Consider the following 19492-nt stretch of genomic DNA (forward strand, 5'->3'; position numbering starts at 1 on the left):
TGTTATCTGATATGGAGCTTGTATTGTTACGCACTGTTTATCCATAACTGAGCAGATTAGATATTACACTCATAATGAGGCCTCAAATGCCAAGTTTGGAGTGAAAAAGGGACACCAGATTAAAGGGGGGATAATTTGATTCATGACTGTCCCCAAACAATGACGATACTGTCCCTTTTATTTACACTGTTGTGTGAATTAAACCAAAAGTATGAAGTGATGGTTGTGTGCCAATATGCAAACCGGAGTGTCTTTGTTTTAAAGGAGAAAAACGGCCTGTTAAGAGTGCAGTGACTAATGGTTGATGATGCAGGGCTGCTGTGGTCCAAAGCCCTGCAGGACACTCCGAGTTATGACAGATGAGGTTGGAAACAAGTGTCCGCTATAATGCAAATAAATATATAAGGTATATTTTTTTAAAAACGCAGCGCGGGCTCTAGATGACAGTTGAATATGTAATTGGCAGCTGGAGAGAGAGAACAGAGTGGCACAGAATCCCCGAGTGCTCCTACATAATCCGCTTTGGCTGACTTTTTTATTTATGGATATTTAGATTCAGATATGCGCCCTGAATGAGCTGCGTGCGGTTTTTTTCCACCACCATGCTTTCTGTGATCGATACAGAACCTGAAGCTGCTAAAGTGACAACATGGCGATTTGTTTACCTCCAGGGCCAAAATACAGTTAGTGTGGATCAGAGTATGGAAGCTGATCCCCACTTGGGGTAATAACCTCTGAAATAATACCGTTCTTTACTTTCACTATTATTAATATTGTTAATATTATTATAGTGAGGGTTGAGAACAACGCGTGCGTTTCTTCTCTGCTGAATGCTGCTATTCACCAGCAGCAATGTCATTTTCTGAAGTGAAATAAATGAATGGACTGTTATCTTTTTTTAAGGCGTTTTATTTTGGTTCCACTTAAAACCAAAATCATTACTCAGGCCTCCAATAAGAATACAACAAGAGTCAGCTTACAACATCATACAGCTTGTCTTTTTATGCAATTTTTAAAATAACGGTATATACCGCTGTGGGCTAGCGGTATTATATATTAGTATATCTATAAATTAGTATATGGCGTATGAATTGGTTTTCTGTAAGGCAGCTAAATGCAAGAAAATACACAACTGAAGATGGACAGCAAGGGCAATATTTGACTGGGGGACTGGTGGATTCATTGCTAATGCACTGATGCCACATTGGCTGGTTGGAAACAGAATAAATTGTAAGAATTTACAAAAAAAGCAGCAGACCAAAAAAAAAATCACGTTGCAGCAATTTAGATGAATAGAATAGAATAGAATAGAATAGAATAGAATAGAATAGAATAGAATAGAAAGCGTCCCTGAAGGTGACTCTGTGTCTGTCAGCAGGTACAGCTATTGGGTTAAAGTGTAACTTTCTGTCTTCCATTCTCCCTCAGGGACCTTCGGCAGCCCCGGGAGGCGCGGGCGCCAGACGTACACGCGCTACCAGACCCTCGAGCTCGAGAAGGAGTTCCACTTCAACCGGTACCTCACGCGGCGGCGGCGGATCGAGATCGCGCACGCGCTCTGCCTCACGGAGCGGCAGATTAAGATCTGGTTCCAGAACCGGAGAATGAAGTGGAAGAAGGAGAACAAGCTGATCAACTCCTCCTCTTCCTCGTCCTCCTCTTCCTCCACGGTGAACGGGGTGGAGGAAGAGGAGAAACGGACGGAGTGAAAGAGGGAAGGGGGGAAAAAGACTGATGGAAGACACATAAAAAGGAGGAGGATGGAGGAAAATATGAACATGCTGGTTTAAAATCCCTTCCCCTCCCCGTCTCAAAGTTCGTCCAGACGTTAGTCTGATGTGAAAACTCTGGGAAAAAAGTAGCCTACATTTAATTTAATTTTATTTTTTTACCTGTAGAGAAGGAAGGCGGGTGGATTCCGTTTTTCGGATCCCTCAAAATGTATCCAAAAGACTCTTGAGATGGAACTGTGGAAAAAAACAGATCAAATTCAGAAGATTAGATCATAAAAACAGATAGGGGATGGTGGTGGCGCAAGATATGCCATCCCAAGTGTATTTAAAAACATACAATAAATAAATAACCCGCCACCCAAAGGTGACAAACTGTTTAAAGACACAATTTCTTGTTGCATTCCAAGAAAAAAAAAACACCCAACTTCTTATTCTTAGTTTTTATTTTTGTCAAATGTACTTCCTGTCGGGCACTTGTTTTGAAGCTTTAGGACCCCCCTGGTTACTCTTTCTCCTTATTTTGTAAACGTGTTGTGTGTATTATACCTTCAATTAAAAGCGCGCGCGCACACACACACAACAATGTGGGGAGCTATTTGAGAAGTGTGTGTGTGTGTGTGTGGGTGTGTCTGTCATATGGTGTTCATATTTAAACTGTATAGAAATAAGGGAAAACTAATCACCGTGTGCGGTGATAATAATGTCATTGCGGGTAGGGGTGTCATTTAACCTGAAAAGGTATTTTCCAGTATAACAGGGGGGTGCGTGGGAGAGGGTGTTAATCTACTGATGTTATTCTCCAAACTACCTAAAAACGTTCAGGAAAGTGTACATTTTATGAATTTTTACATTGTTTGTTTATGTTAGTGTTTTGTCAAGTAATTGCGTATATACTACCTATGACAAATGTTCAATAAAATGTAAAGTATGGATTGGGAGAGATTCTTCTTGGAGGGGGGTATCTGCTGATAAATGGTCTCTTTATTATTTAATTAAAACAATAACGAGCAGTTAAATTCAGCACAAAACAGTGAAAATTTAGGAGTGGAAACAAATGTTTCTTTTATGATTTTATGGCCTACTTACACACGTAAAGAAACATAAACCTTTCACCCTCTTATTTGAAACATATTTACGAGGCGAGGTGCGCGTCCGAAAAGGGGAAGTGACAAGGGGCGCGAGCTACGTCCTGTGACTGGGCTCAACTAATTGATGACCAGAACGAGGGAGAGAAAGTTGACCTGTCCTCGAGGGCCTACCAGCCAGACACGTCACACATACACACACACACTTCACCCAGACAAAGTGGACAATGTCCTCGTGACCCTTTGAACTCTGTGCTGTCCTCTGAGTGACCGGCGCGCGGGTTCCATCTCTCGGGCAGTGGAGCGGGTTGGGTTTCAGTGATGCGCAATTACGCACAATTAGGCATGAACACAGTTACGCCTTTTTTTTCAACATTAGCTCATCTCTTGTAAATGTTGACGCATACAAAAACATAAAAACATTAATAAACCGGAAACCATTAATCTGTGTTACAACTACATTGCAGGCTGTACATTAATCATAAAACTTTATATCAATAGAATAATAAAGAAAAATATAATATAATAACATATATAAAATGTTGAAACATCCACATATCATTTTAATAATATATAATTTCTTAATGTACATTACGTTGGCAGAATACAATCACGACGTTACCATAAGACATTTGTATTAGCGTTGCCTATAAAAGACGCACTGTCATGCATAATTTCCTAATATTTTCAAATGATTATGATTATGACATGTGTCTATCTGAAAAATGCGCAACTGCTGCAAACTCCCAGCTCACTGAATGCTTTCCCACTTGTTGTCTTGACTATATTGAGTTGGAGCAGACATATTAAGTCTGCCAATAACATCCCAATGAGTTGTGCTGCCAAAGTAATAGATGGCACGGGTTGCCAGTAAATAATTAATACCACACGAAGAAAATAAAATATTTTGCCTTATGAGAGATCCTGTACGTTTAGATTTAATATGATTACGCTTTGATAATCACTGTTTTGCATGCGAGGAAAATTAGAGTTACAGTCATCATCAAATGTTATCAGAATACCAAGTTAAAGTATCAGGCAGAGAACTTGATCTGGCTTGTCGCAGGGTTCTTTTATAGCTTTTTTATTTGGGCAGGGTTGTCTGTTCGCTTCTCAAAGTGAGACTGTGTGCTGTTAGGAGCAGTGCATGCTGGCAGATGTTCTATGTTAAACACGAAATGGTTTCAGTGTGACCCAGAGGCTCGTTTTACACACTAACACATACTGACTGCACACGTGTTTGCTGTTTTTCATATTTTTGGCACAGAATGGTCTTTATTTTTTTCTCTGCGTCCCAGCCTCCACTCACGTTCCTACAGTATATTCCTCCAAATATGAAGTTTTTCGGAAGTTTTGGGAAGCAGCGTTGATTTTGCTCTGATTTTGTTGAGTTTGACAGTATTTTATGACACCATAAAAGACAAAATCAGTAATATTACAACTACAGTTAAAATATGGAGCTCTCCAAAACGGGAGCAACAACGTCGTAACATCTGTGCGCACGAGGATTTAAGGAGTCTATAGATTCCATTGAATTGTGCTCACATTCATATCAGTTTAATAGAGAATAAATGCTTTTTGGTGAATGATTTGATCCATAAACAATCTGAGAGGAAACAGATTCAGAATGTTTGGCTCCAGCTTGAGCACCTTGCTTTACTAATGACACTGAATCCTGAGCATCTTCACAGCCATCGAGCAAACTGGAGCGCTAACGAAACGCTATTATGAAAAAATAAAATAAAATAGAATAGAATAAAATACAAAATGAGGCAATAATATAGGGAATCAAGTCCAGCATGATATTTAATTATGGATGGAAATTATGGACACTGACCGTCTTATCGGAAGCTGTGGAATTTGTTTAGACCAAAATGGCCAGCGAGTTGTTGGTGCAAATACTTAGTGTGGTGGAAATCTATATATAACGGAGGGAGTGTGTTCAGAAGTGTGTGCCAGCTGGGCCAGTGCCCCCTCCTCATCGTCCCTGTGGCTTACATGCCATTTCTTTTCATTTCTTGGCCCTTTCCAAAGGCCACTTTGGCTTCTGTGCTCTCAGGCCAACAGTCGGGTGATTTACTGATACCGAAACTCTAGTGAGTCAAATAATAAATATGAGATCTGTTTTGTGCATTTGTACCCCCTGTTGCTGAATGTTGCAGTTGTTTTATTCTGCCTGGTTACTCTTGGAATATCCAGGATGATTTCCATTCCAAGTGCTGGTTTCTTGTGCCGCCGCTCAGTGTGAGAGCGGATGAGTGTCTGAAATGTGGCCTGAAAGTGCACACACGTGCATTCATGCACACACAGTCCCCCACAGAGTGAGGTTCATTTCTATCATTTTGCACACAAAAAAATGGAATTCTTCATCTGCTCCATGTTCTTGTCTGTGTGCATGTACGCGCGCGCGCGCGCGCGTGTGTGTGTGTGTCAGAGTTAAACATGCATAGCCGAGTGCACGTTGAGGCTCAAAGCAAACACACACACACAGTCAGACGCGCAACCTCAGACACACAGAGGCACCCTGGCTGAAATGCATCCCAACCCGGGAATCAACAAATCATAAATCAGCAGATTTCCATCCAGTGTGGACGTCACAGATCAGGTTTAACATTCCTCCTCTGCAGCTGGAAGTGAGGCTGCAGGGAGGAAGACAGACATACAGGAAGAAAGAGAGAAAAAAAGAAAGAAAGAAAGAAAGAAAGAACATAGTCGGATTCTGTCTTTCTTTAGCAGTCATGACTTGGTGGCGTCACACATATCCGTCTGTGTCTTTGGGGATATGGCTGAGTTATTTTGGTTAAAGTCATGCTTCCCCAAAATACTTCCTGGTTGACTAAACAAAGGTGAATCTACAGTACTTTTGTATAACTTGGAGCAGATGTGTATACTGCAGTAAACATCATGATGACAGCAGCAAAGAGCAGGGGTGCTATAAGTGTTGGGAAAAGTGGCATTAACTCCCCAGGGCTCAAAAGGAAGGGGGCCCCGAAAAAGCCTGAATTGAATCGTTTTGTTGTGTTAGAGTAATAACTGAACAAAATGGTAAAAAGATTAAACTTTGCATTGAAAACAAAAAAGTGCAAGCTTTCTGAGGCCCTTCTAACCCATAACGACGCAAATTCTTAAGTCTATCCATACAATAGGGTTTGTTTCTAAAGGATAGAAAGATAAGCGAAAGAAAGGAGATGGACTTTCTATATGTGTGTGTGTGTGTGTGTGTGTGTGTGTGTGTGTGTGTGTGTGTACATACGTATATATAATAAGAACAATAGAAAGAAAGAGAAAAGGTGCGTGAGAAAGAAAGAAAGACTGCTTCTGTATTGGGCCTAGAATGTGGTGCGACGCCCCTGGCAAAAAAAAAAAAAAAAAAAAGCGTAATATTTTAACGTGAAATGAGTAACTAAAGCTATTGTTTTGAACCTAACTGATAGGACCACGTTTAGTCTTTAAGGTAGTGATTTCTGGAAATAATAAAATATGATATTTTGTAACATAAATATGTTTAAAGTAGAGAGCTTTTTTGCATTGGCTGTGTCAGAAATAGCTTAACGCGGCCTTGAATGCATCACTGCACCTTGTTTTGGCTGATGGCGCAACAAAAGTGCGTAATGACGCAGTAATGTGCCCATGGAGCAGTCAGTGTTAGTTCACATGTGTGTCCGACACCTCATCAATGTTATTTTTTACAATTAATTTAGTTATTTTTTGTACATTATTATTGTTGTTGTTGTTGTTGTTGTTGTTGTTGTTGTTGTTGTTATTATTATTATTATTATTATTATTATTATTATTATTATTATTATTGTTATTATTATTATTATTATTATTATTATTATTATTATTATTATTATTATTATTATTATTATTAATGTTGTTCCATTTTTAAATATAGGCCGGATCCTAAACTCCCAGCTGAAGGTAGCTGAAGGTAGACTGATATTATGGGTTCGTCATCCGTGTCAAATATTCCATTATTGACGGGTTATGTTATGGTTTATGGTCACCGGCTGCTAATTTCCAGCCCAAGCAAAGGTCAATTAACAGGCCTGAGTGATTGGACACACACACACACACACACACACACACACCCACACACACACACAAATGATCTCGAGAAAGAGAGAGAAAGGGAGGGAGATAGTGGGGTTGTTTTTTTTGTTTTTTTTTTAGTGTCTGTCTCTTCCTCTCCTATTTCGGTCTTTTTCATCAGTGCAATAAATTATGTCTGCAGTAGGTGGCGCTCTGAGCTCACCCCCGGCACCTCTAGCAGCACGGCGGAGTGAAGGGTGAGAGAGAGAGAGAGAGAGAGAGAGAGAGAGCGAGCGAGCTTTTCCCCCGCCCATCCCTTCATCATTAGAAACCTCAGAGCATGAATTACCTCTCCAAGGTCAACGCCGAGAATTTACGACTGGTCAACAAAAGCACGTGACCGCCCCCCCCCCCCTTCCCTCTGTCCCTCCCTCTCTCCTCCCTCACCTCACCCCTCACCTCCCCCATCACACACACACACACACACCCCTCAATCCAACACACACACACACACACACACACACACACACACACACACACACACACACACACACACACACGCCACCCCACCCCCATATTTGGACGGCGCATACATAGCTAAAAACGAAGTACAGTGCAACGCCATAATTCACTAATACATCATAAATCGTTGAAAGTACCCGCGATATAACGACCAAGCTAAATCTAACAAATCAAGCGCCCCTTAGTACTCAGCTGTAAGCCTGCAACTCTCTAAAACAACCTAAATGAGCTCTTACTTTGTAAACTCGTTCTCGGGGCGCTACCCAAATGGCCCCGACTATCAACTGCTAAATTATGGAGCCGGCAGCGGCGCAATGAACGGCGGGACGTACAGGGACTCTTCCTCCGCCAACATGCACCATGCGACGGGCTCTTACGGCTACAGCTACAATGGCATGGACCTGACCGTCACCAACCGGGGAGGGGGGAGCAGCAGCGCCGCCAACACCGGAGGACACTTCGGGGGCGGCTCGGTGGTCGGGGACTCCCGGGGCTTCGGCTCCCCAGCCCCGGAGACGGGCTTCAGACAGCCGTCCAGCTGCTCCCTCGCCTCTGCAGCAGACTCCCTCCTGTCACCCGGGAGTGGAGACACCAAGCTGGGCGCGCAGAGCTCCTCTCCGCGCTCGGAGCAACCAGGAAGCGGCAATCTCAGCTCCCCAAACCTGTCCTCCTCCGCCTCCTCCTCCGGCGGCGGCACGGCACAGCGCTTCACGGAGCTGGACGACGAGTCGCCAGAGACCGAGGAGTTGCAGCACAACCGGGACGCCGGCCACGGAAGTAGCCAGACGCCCAGGAGCGGGCACCCGCAGCCCGTGCAGAGGCAAGAGGGCGGCCCGGCGGGATCAGCCGCTGGCAGCACGACAGGCAGCGATTCACAGCCGCCACAGATATTCCCCTGGATGCGAAAGCTGCACATTAGCCATGGTACATGCTGCTCTTGTGTTTACAGTTTTTTAGCTCTGTATCATTGGGCGATAATATTCATAACACTGGCTCAGTAGATTGCAGCTAATATGTTTAGATACATGGGGCTGGTGACAGTTAAGTGCTTGTGGAAACTACGCGGGGAGCCATGGAGCTCTGTGCCTCTCTGCATACACACTAAAGATTCAGCAAAGTTATTGCTGCTTTGATTTGTGTTGAACAATCTGGCTATTTGGGAACAGACACATTTAGCTTTCGTTTTGTGTGCACCCCACGTCTTTTTTTTTTACACTGCGTCAATGTAATATTTTCATAGCAGTGTCAGGCATCAGTCGGCGAGGTGTTTGAACCTCACTGGTTGTGTTTTAATTCTTTTCTGGCAGATAAAGAGCGGATATTTTTTGTACTTATTTGGAAATCATAAAGTAACGACGCAGGACAGCTGGCCAGCCTCTGGTTAAGCAGCTGAAATTGTGTATTAGAGTGTTTTCTCAGTGCATCAGGGTGCAATTCGTTTTGCATTTCCCTCCTGTAGAGGCTAAGGACGCCGGATGGTTGCCCCCTCTGCATTTTCACCCTCTTTTTTTATCTTAGCAAATTCCACAAAAGCGTCATAAATCTGTCAGAGGAGAGGCAAGCCGGGCAGCAAAGCCCAACAGGCTGGAGGAGCGCAGACAGAGCCGGGTGGGAAAAGAAAAAAAGACAGAGAGGCCAGGAAGGCTTTGGAAGCTGTTGCTCCTTTGAAAAGTGAAGCTTTATTACGTGTGGGAACTTTATTAGGGAGGTGAGGCAGAGGACGGGGCAATAAAATCCTGAAGGGAGCTAGAGGGAGTCAAAAGGGGGGGATGAAGAGGGTGACGGTGAAGAGGGGTGGTTAAAAAAGAAAACAGGGATGTGACAAATAAAAGCAAATCTTTTAGCGCAGGCTGTGGAGTGGAAATTGCAGAAATAAAATGTGAAGAAAGACTGCTGTCATTATAAGGCTGCCGTTTTACGCGCCTTTGTTGTGCTTTTACGCACGGTCATTCTGGAAGAAAAAAAACGGTGTGAAAATAAGCTTCTGCTTCGTGTGTATGTGTAAGGGGGGCACAATAATATCAACACCTGTAGCTACAATATACCAGAATTAAATGCAGCATACCTGTAGAAAACACTCCTCTGCGAGGATACTGCTGCGTCACAGATGTGTTGATCCAATAATATTTCTAGAGCACAGTTCGTGTTTAATTTATACTCTGTTGCATTCGGGTGTTTTGTAAGGTATTCACGGTATTTTGTCCATACATTCTTATCATGCAAATCCTAAAAAATATCCGTTTATGTCATGTGTTGTTGCATCCAAACATGCCACCACCCCCCCGCTCTAACTGCCTTATGTTCGCTCCAAACCCTCAGATATGACAGGCCCGGACGGGAAACGCGCGCGGACGGCGTACACCCGCTACCAGACACTCGAGCTGGAGAAGGAGTTTCATTTCAACCGGTACCTCACGCGGCGGCGACGTATCGAGATCGCGCACGCGCTCTGCCTCACGGAGCGGCAGATCAAGATCTGGTTCCAGAACCGGAGGATGAAGTGGAAGAAAGACAACAAACTGAAAAGCATGAGCCTCGCCACCGCCGGCAGCGCCTTCCAACCCTAGATAAAATAAAAATCCCATATCCATACGTCCATCTCTTTGGAAAGGTTACTACCATGTTCCCAGGAGGGTCAGAGAGAGACAAAAAGAAAGGAAACTTGAAGAAAAACATCAGAAGAAACCAGCAGAAAATGGAGCAAAAGAAGATGAAGAAACATGTGTACAAACAGATTCCAAATCTAGATTTTAAAAACTTCCTCTTATCAACTGAGTACTGGACAGCAGCGCAGCACTTTTTATTTGTTTGGCATGTTGGTCTTTGGTGTTTTAGAGCAACGTAAAAAACATAATGACTGTGGTACTTGCTCTTGTAAAAAAAAAAAACCACACACATAAACTTAGTGTTACTGTATGTTGTCGTCCTTAAAAAACGTCCGGAGCTGAGGAGTCGAGATAAGGAAGGATGCATAATGCTACCTAACTACGTTTCTACTTACGTCCTACCTTACAACCTTGCTACCTATCTGTTAATGTCTGAATATCGTTTTATGTGTCAAGTGCGATGTTTTATAATTGACAAAGTGCTTTCTAGAGATGTTAGCATGTGAGCTCTTATTGTAAGTTGTTTACAGCCAATAATGTGTGTATAGCCTAATAGTTTGAGTCCCCCCTGTCTGTCAGTTACCTGCCACTCCAATCTGCTCCTATGTGTGCGTGTGTGAGCGAAAGAGAGAGAGAGAGTGTGTTTGTGTTCAGCCCTGCTTCCATCTCCGTATCCATCCATAATGTTGTGTATAGCTCTATTATTCAAAAAAGTGTAACTGTATATTATTGTTATTATTATTGTAATTATTGGATACATGTTTCAGAAAGGATGTACATAGATATATATTGACATTTTTAAATGTGACCAGTTGGCTATTTGTAGTTGCAGTGTGTGCGTGCGCGCGTGTGTATGTGGCGTGTGTGTGTGTGTGTGTGTGTGTGTGTGTGTGTGTGTGTGTGTGTGTGTGTGTGTGTGTGTGTGTGTGTGTGTGTGTGTGTGTGTGTGTGTGAGAGAGAGAGAGAGAGAGAGAGAGAGTGTGTGTGTGTGTGTGTGTGTGTGTGTTTGTTTGTTTGCGCGCATGTAAGAGACATGGCTACCGTCCTGTACGGCCCGTAAGCTTTCCGCCAATGAGCTTTTTGTATTTGTTTGTAACTTGGAGTAAAAAAAAAACCACAACAACAATAAAGTTCCTCATACTCATCCAAAGCAGACAGAGTAAACCAGCTGCTGGTGTACCAAACTGCTGCACAAATGGCGTAACAGGGTGGGAGAGCATGACATTTTGCTGGAGAAGAGCGCAAAAGGCCAAAAATTGGTTTGGGCAAATTAATCAGTCATAAATGCGCTATTTGCAGGTGTTCATCTGTTGTTAGTTATATATTCGTGTGCAATTTTATGTCACAGGATTACATTGTTGGCTACCAAACAGTGAAGTCGCTGTGTCATATTATAACGTCTAACTGTATGCAAAAACTGCACTCCGAGTGCATTTTCTTGAATACTTCTGTGAATTTTTGTTGTCCACCACACCATCACATCACATCACATCACGGCAAGTCTGTTCTAATGAAAATAGCTTCTGCAAATGTCGCTTTTCGATTCTAGCAATTTTTTCAAGCTGGAAAAACTGAACATGCGTAAAGACGCATCAAAACCCAACAGCCGTCCGGAGGCCTGTTTCCAGGCCTGATTTTAACCCTGAACGCTACATTCCCAAGGCGACAACCTCCTGGACTTTAGCTGCATCACAGCGCCATGCTCCCCAGTCACAAACAAGTTGCGTAAAACATACACATACACACACACACACACAGAGAGAGAGAGAGAGAGAGAGAGAGAGAGAGAACAGACGCACACAGGGCAATTTTCATCTCTCCTGACCAAGTCTGACAAGACAACAAACTACCCGCGGCGGACAAATTGGTCACTTTTCTCTAAACTGCCTCCCTTTTCCGTCCTAACGGAGGCCACTCCCGTTCAAATTAGGTTACCTTCACCCGATTTCCAACTAACAACCAAGTGAACTTTTAAACTCACCGACTGATGCTGCTTCAGCCTCCCTGTTCATACGAGGCTCTATTTCTGTGCTGATGGAGGCGGGGGGGGGGTGACCAGGTCCTGCTCCGAGCCTCATCTGGACACAGCCGCTATCTCCTGCCTCTGTGTGTGTATGTGTGTTGGGATATTTTTTTTAAAGCTAACCTCCTTCTGCTTTGGGCCAAACTATAAAAAAGAAGGTAGCTTTGACATTTACATGTCAAACGGATGAGGGTTTTTATCTCCAAGTTGGATCGTAAAGATCAGGCCTGGCCTCAGACTGATACCTCTCACTGGCTCTCCTCTGGTCACGTGGGGTCCATAAAGTTAGTTTTATGGTTTTGGGGAGTTGACAATGTACTATATATTTCACATTCTAGAAAGCAAGTGACGGTTTAACGGCTTCGCGGGGATCCTAAAGGGGTCAGTAAAGTAGAGACAGAGCTGGAGGGAGGGTGTGTGTGTGTTAGAGAGAGAGAGCAGGCCACTACTACCGGCCGCTGCTCCTGCACCGGTTCACACGCTGAGCCCCGCGAGCTCCGGTCTGTGGAGCCGTGGACGCTGGGAAAATCCGGTGGAGAGATGTCAGAGAAGTCAGGACGCACAGTGAGTAGTGTTTGAAGGCTGTCTGTGAGTGGGGGGTGTGCGGAGCGGGGAGGGGGCGGGAGGTGGTAATGGGAGCTGTGTAATTACCATGTCACTCACTCACTCCGTAGTGCTGCTGTAATGAAGCTCCGGTGTATTTGAGATATTTGAGATTCGTTGTTGTGGCTGATTCGGACCGCGCGACGTGGTGGCGTCACAGATGGGGTGAAACGCTGCGTGTGTGCACGCGCGCACTTGTGTGTTCTGTTGTGTCGTACCCACTATACGCTTTTTAATGCGTGCGTAATGATTGCGCACGGGCACACAGGGGGCTTGCTCAGTTTTGAGAGGTGGCTGGCAGCAAAAACAGAGTGGTTTGCATCCGTGTGTGTCTGCTGATTCGTGTGTGACAACTAAACTTTTACAAAACAGAGTGGAAAGTTGGAGCGGTTGGAATGACGCAAAGACTACATAAAGGCTACTATCAGGTTTTACCACGAAGTCCCTCCTTAAATTTTAATATGGTTTGTCGGAGTGCCTTAATAATACACCCAATGAAAGGCTGATAAACTGACCCAGAACAGCTCATGTTGTTGTTTACCTGATTTTTGTGTGTGCGTAGCTGGTCTGACTGATATGTCCCCTCTCCATCTGGAGCAGGAGAAATATGGCAATCATTTTGTGAAGTGAATTCACATTTCCTCCCTGATGGCTTTTATTGTAGTATTTTTTGGCGAGGAAACGTTTCAGACCACTGTACGCTTGTTTTATCACTTTTACGCACGGCCATTGTGTGCGTAAAAATGGTTTCAATAATGGATTAAGAGCTGGATAAATGCCCACATGTGCTAACATTAACCAAGAAGTAAATGGACAAGGACACACACTTACACGCGCGGGCACGCACACTACTTGCACACACCTACACACATAGAGCCTGTGGTGATATGCGTCCTTGGGTACAAGAAAATCTTTGTCCGCTCCCCGCCCTTGTATTTTCCAGGCAGGATGGGTGTGAGTGAAAAAAAACGTCGTGGATACAAACATTTCCAAGGCTCGCCATCAGAGTCCTTCCAGGTCATTTTACACCAGAGCCGAGCCTTGGCCTCAGCAAACAGACATTAAAACTAAACCAAATATTAGTGAAATTTGTTTAATAGAACAGGGCACTCATAAAATGCACTGAAAACACATGGACTCAAACACTGAACCAAAATCAATGAGCCAGCGAAGGAAACCAAAAATTGAAAGTTACACCACTCAGATTTTTTTAGTTACCAAGAATCAAACAGCCTGACACAAAAAAAATCTCCAGTATGACACAAAATCTAAAATAATCTCAACAGCAGCGCCACCGCAACACTGCACTGATCGTTTGAAATTATTCAGCCTCGAAGTCACAATTAACACCCAAATACACATTTGAAAACAGAGCGAATTAAACCAACATCAATTATTTATAAAAGTAAAACTAATGAGGCCACGTGACAACAAAACTCTCCATTAAAGCAACCCAGTGGACTTTTATGACGCAGCATTTCACAAAACTATGCCAAACAACAAGACACAAATACCCATTTAAATTCAACAGGAGTAACACTCTACATACATGTTAATATGAAAATATGCGTGTCTTTGATATTATAAGAAAAAATACAAAATATCTTTGAGAATGTGACACTTAATTTATCCATTTGAATAAAGAATTCAATTGTTATTTTGATACATTTTTAAAAAAATATTATAATAAACCGTGTTCACCATGATTGGCCACAACTGTGTGTATTATTATGGGATGTGTTCGGGCTGTGTGGAGAATAAAAAGGGCAGAGGGTGGAGGTGTTAACAGTGCAGTGTCTTACTGTTTCCACTGACCCTCTACTATATCTTTATTAGTCCTCCACACTCTCCCCACTGATGTCTGAGGCTGGACTCGAGCTGTCAAACAGCCGCGGCTACCAGTCACGCGGCGCCGTGCTCTCCTCGCGCACGCCCGCCTCTTATTGCTTAGATCTATCATGTAAACTGTTTAATGTCTCGTGTCACGGCGGACGCTCATATTTCGGTACCGAGCGGAGTTTCAAACTTTCTTTGAAGCGTTCAATCACTGCTGAGTCACGCGCTCCCCGGTAGATAGTTATCAGCCAATGGTAATGCTCTCCATGAAACAAGCTACGTCACAGAGAATTAAATTAATAGTTCTCTTTTGGTGTTGAGGCCAACCACAACATGGCGCCCTGGAGAGGCCCACAAATACTAAATATGGAGGTGGAAGGTTTTATTAAAATCAGACTCAGTTTATATTTCAATTAATACGGACTAACTTGGCAAAAATATGTAATTATATAATTTAAATATACTGCAAAAAAGCTCCAGTAGCAGTGGACCTTAAATTGAGTGCGTTTTCTTCAAAATAAAAGTTTAGTGTAGCTTTGTGTCACAGCATGCGTATTTTATTTTATTTGAATAACTTTCCCCCAAATGTCTGTCCATGTCTCACTTTTTTGGATTGAGTGTAATTTTTTCTTTCTTTCTATTTTTGTTTTATATTTAATTATTTAACTCTCTCAAATAAAGAAAACGTGTTTTTTCATATTCCCCTCTTTTTTTGCGAAGCGTTTCTCAGTGTAAGTGAGCATAAGCTAGACCTGTTCTTACAGTATTTACAGAGTACTTCACGTCTGAGTGGGCTTCTCCTCGCCACGACCACACAGTTAATCCGGTGTCCTCTGCGCCCCCACTAATAAGAGAGGAGGATTCAGCTCTCGGAAGTCCCTCTCTGCTCTCAAACTCTCATTTATTATGTTCACTTTACACACGAAGCCAGCCTGCCCCGATGCTTTTTCAGGCTGGGGATTCCAGGCGCTGCCCTCCGCCTTCACAATGATTTTTCACGAGCTTCACACGAATCTTATCCAAGAGTCATGCCAACAGCAATTATTCACACTCCAGTGGGGTTTAAAAAAATAAGTGAGATGTTCTTCTTCAATTAAAAAAAAAAGTATATTCTGGCATATTATTGAGAAATTGAGAATTTCATTCCAACACTACACATTTGACGTTTCCAATTCAATCCAATTCAAAATTGTTTGACACAATAACAAAACTCTTACAATTACTTTGATGATAACGTATGTTATATTAAATTGATCACATATTTGCCCATAATATGAGTCATAGCCAAAACAAAAAAAAGGCCTAAACTTTTTTTTCCTGGGAATTTCAGGAGAAGTTTTGTTTTTTCCTTTTTAAATGTTACAGAATATTATAAATTGTCATCACTCTTTTGTTAGAACTGTTGTCTCGTGAACTGTAATTATTAATGCCAATTGTAAAACAACAAGAAAAAAAATTAAGTAATAAATGAAGCAATATAATAATAATTATTATAATAATATAATAATAAATCTTGCAAGCAGCTCAGTACATATTTTCTGTTTTTCTTTTTTATGTCTCTTTTCCAGCACAACAAAAATGAATTTGTACATCCGGTGTGAGATTACAATTCATACCCCCCACCCACATTTACATCCGTGTGTGTGTATGTGTGTGTGTGTGTGTGTGTGTGTGTGTGTGTGTGTGTGTGTGTGTGTGTGTGTGTGTGCACACGCACGCACGCGCGCGCCGGGTCCTTGAGGAAGTTTCAGTTCAGTAAACAGGAACGCGCAAAAAAACCCTCCACATTTCATTTTTCATCAACTTCCTCCTTTTAATGATGATACAGGAACAACCCCCAGCAACACCAGCAAACCCTTTCAACATACACACACACACACACACACACACACACACACACACACACACACACACACACACACAGGACATGACACGCGTGACACAAAATTATAGTTCCTTTTCTTGTCGGGATAAGTGAGAGACACTGTGACATGGGAAGGTGCAGCGGCAGCAGCAGCGGCTCTATGGGCTCCTTTGTTTTGCCGTGTGGGTGTGTGTGTGTGTGTGTGTGTGTGTGTGTGTGTGTGTGTGTGTGTGTGTGTGTGTGTGTGTGTGTGTGTGTGTGTGTATCATCTGTTTCCCGTTTATGTACACAGGGCAGCTCCAGCCCTGCAGAGCCGCTTCTCCTCTCCATTCTGTGTGTTGTGTGTATTATGTGTACGGGCTTGCTGCTCCTTTGAACCTGTCGCGGCTGTCACAAGGCGCTGACTGTGGCTTTACAGTCTGTGTGTTGGTGATGATGAGTGGGGTGAGTAACTAATGCGACTGGCCCTTTTTCTTCTCATTGCATTGCAAAGGTGTGTTTGTCTGTGTGTGAGAGAGTGGCGGGGCTTTGTGTGGGAGAGAGTGGGGTGTGTTTTGTTGTGTTTGGTGGGTTTATTGGCAGGGCATGAGAGAGCTGAGAGGGAGGGAAGGTGGATGACCCGGGCATGGGAAGGTCCTGTGTGTGTTTTTACGCAAACCAATGGCGTGTAACACTTGCTTTTAGTCTGATAATCTGGGGCGATTTCGTTAAATTTCGGCTATTGGTAGCGTATTTCTATTCGCACAGAAGCCCATCCTGTGGATTGGAGCAATATTGTGAGGCTAAGTCTATTTTAAAAAAAAGCAGATAAGCGATTCCCTGTCCCGTGTAATCACACACACATACACTCACTCTCTCTCTCTCTCTCTCTTTTTCACACACACACACACACACACACACACACACACACACACACACACACACACACACACACACACACTGGCTCTGAACTCTTTTCCCCGCCGCAGCATCTCCTGTGATTGCTTTACGTTTAAATCGGCATTTGCGAGGCCTTAATGTCTTCTGCATACTGATAGGGGTGAACCGCGCGGCCACGCCTCATGAATAATGCACGAGAAGGAGTCACGGCGAGGTCAGCAGACAGGCTCGAGCCACGCACGGCACGGGGAGAGTGGCGCGCAGGCGCAGGGAGTGAAGATGGGCATGCAGCACCTTAGTACCCCCGATGCGCAGTGTGTGTGTGTGTGTGTGTGTGTGTGTGTGTGTGTGTGTGTGTGTGTGTGTGTGTTTGTACGGATACATCAACAGCATGGCGGGGGAGAGGAATTAACAAGTGGCTGCTTTTATTTATCTGTTACTGTTTCCCACTTCCGGGTCAGGAGAGTGGGCTGTTTACCTCAGACCAACTGAAAACTTCCTCATTTAAACCAGGCTGCCCGCGTAATTACACAGCGGCTTTTTAACCAAGCCAACAACCAAAAATAATGGTATTACGAACAAGATCGATACAACATATGTAGAGAAAAAAAATGTACAGATTAGGGTGAAAAGGTGTGACACACACACACTTTTATATCAGTGTTAAATCCTCGAAATTAAACCTGGATCGGATTGTTCCTTTGAAATTGTTTGCAGTCAATAAAAGTTCTCTGTGCGCCGCTTTGAGAACACACTCTGGATAATAGCAGAATGGAGTTTGTTTGCCTTGGCGATGGCTTATGACAAGCCGATAACCTTGCAAATATTTAAAGTTACCCGGGTCATGGGTCTGACGACTCTTATGTTTATTTTTCAGATTATTCCATGCTCATATATAAGCCTGGGTAACTAAAAGATATACAATAGCCTGGAGTAAATACTGGTTCAAGACTGATAAGAAAAAATAGGTTATTTTTATGTACGTTTTCTATTCGGGCGTTTGTGACATAAAATTTAGGCAGATAGGTGATAATAAAGTAATACGCGTATGCACCATACGCAACATTTATAAAGTGTTACTGTCAATTTAAACAACACCTTCTGTCTACTACTACTTCTACTAGTAATGATGATGATATTATTATTATTTAGTCGTTTTTTAAGTTTGTATAAGAACGAAAAAGACAATAATTTAAGGTCACCAGACAAGTGGTCTACTTAAAGGATAATAATAATTTAGAATAGTTTGTAACATAAATTGAAAAAAAAAGGTAAAATTATAATCTGGCAGCCCCACAAAAATTCACCGTAGGCATAAGCTTTTGTCTGTGAGCAGAAATCATTTCTGGTCATATAATGGGCCAAAAGAAGTGGTCATATTAAATCATGATAATATCATTACCCCATAATTATAAAATAAAGACAGGAAAATTTGAGATGTTTTCGTCATTACTTCTAATAAACGATTCTGAATTAGAAGAACACCAAATATGTCGTGGAATTTGTTGCAACGCAATTAAACTTAAAAAAAAATACAAAAGAACATCTTTAGTAGTCTACTAGTATTATTAATACTTAGTACAAATACTACCGCCACCGATAGGCTACTACTTAGTTGTTGTTGTTGTGTCTGCTGTAGAAACAGTAGTATGTTCTGTACCTTAAAGCACTTATAGCTCTCGATAACATTTCAAATCAACATTTTTGCGCCACTTCCTGTCTTCTGTGTGGCCTCAAAACAACAATGAATAATTGTTATCCATATTTCAGTTTATTCTCCTCGCACGTCCACGCTTCCAGGGGGGATTATCTATTTTCCCACAGAATGCAGCTCTCTCGTGCAGCCACCAGAGCCCGCTTCAGACCAGAAGGACAGCGAGAAAGCAGCGCTCGAGCCCCCCTCTCGCGCCCGGCTCTGTTCCTCCCTCGCGCACTCCCAGCAGTACGCGCGCGCCCCGGGTCCTTTTGAATCTTAACCGTCGATAACCTGTAACAACCCCCCGGTCTCTGCCTCGCTGTTAAAATACACAACTGTCACAACTGTCGCCGTGTTCTGCACGTGATTAATGGTGAGTGTACACGACACACGAGCGTCTCTTTGGGTGGACGGTACGGAGGGGAAGGTAAAAAAAAAACGCCATCTTAAGGAGGCGCTGTCGATTAAGTTCTGCCTCCTTGAGACTGAAAGATAGCAACAAGCTAACTCTGAAGCTAAAAACTGGACAGCGCCCGAGAGAGTAAGTGAATTAAAGCCGGGACACTGTCTGTGTTTCTTTCTCTCTGTTCGTATCTCCTCCTGTCTTCCTGCC

The 19492-nt window shown here is 43.0% G+C and overlaps 3 protein-coding genes and 1 long non-coding RNA gene across 8 annotated transcripts in view; 3 read left to right on the forward strand and 1 right to left on the reverse strand.

The window, feature by feature from the left end:
- Window positions 1–2663, forward strand: part of LOC121956388 (homeobox protein Hox-B6a) — a 4016-nt gene extending 1353 nt beyond the window's left edge. Inside the window, exon 2 of the mRNA XM_042504570.2 lies at window positions 1429–2663. Coding sequence (XP_042360504.2) covers window positions 1429–1709 — 281 coding nt within the window. The 3' untranslated portion in view covers window positions 1710–2663. The remainder of the gene's footprint in view (window positions 1–1428) is intronic.
- The window catches only part of hoxb3a (homeobox B3a), a 101873-nt gene that overhangs the window by 12528 nt on the left and 69853 nt on the right, over window positions 1–19492 (forward strand). Inside the window, exon 1 of one of the 4 annotated variants that reach the window (XM_088091304.1) lies at window positions 11267–12565. The exons of 1 other annotated variant lie outside the window; for it this stretch is intronic. In XM_088091304.1, the coding sequence (XP_087947430.1) occupies window positions 12542–12565 (24 nt within the window). In that variant the 5' untranslated portion in view covers window positions 11267–12541. Of the gene's footprint in view, window positions 1–11266; window positions 12566–16591; window positions 16749–19136; window positions 19253–19492 lie in introns of those variants that run through there. 2 more of the 4 variants (XM_088091303.1, XM_088091305.1) reach the window with 2 other exon arrangements.
- The window catches only part of LOC148186418 (uncharacterized), a 36480-nt gene that overhangs the window by 9957 nt on the left and 7031 nt on the right, over window positions 1–19492 (reverse strand). The window contains exons 1-2 of one of the 2 annotated variants that reach the window (XR_015779679.1): window positions 7789–7918; window positions 1893–1967 (exon numbers count right to left, since the gene is read on the reverse strand). This is a non-coding gene — a long non-coding RNA (uncharacterized LOC148186418). Of the gene's footprint in view, window positions 1–1892; window positions 1968–7788; window positions 7919–19492 lie in introns of those variants that run through there. The other variant, XR_015779678.1, reaches the window with a different exon arrangement.
- hoxb5a (homeobox B5a) lies at window positions 7484–10786 on the forward strand. Its single transcript, XM_042504562.2, has 2 exons — window positions 7484–8296; window positions 9692–10786. Exons 1-2 carry the CDS (start codon window positions 7597–7599, stop codon window positions 9937–9939), a joined length of 948 nt encoding a protein of 315 aa, XP_042360496.1. The 5' UTR covers window positions 7484–7596; the 3' UTR covers window positions 9940–10786.

This window comes from Plectropomus leopardus, chromosome 18 (genome assembly GCF_026936395.1).
Source record: "Plectropomus leopardus strain MGB_pleo_1.0 chromosome 18, ASM2693639v1, whole genome shotgun sequence".
NCBI lineage: Eukaryota > Metazoa > Chordata > Actinopteri > Perciformes > Serranidae > Plectropomus > Plectropomus leopardus.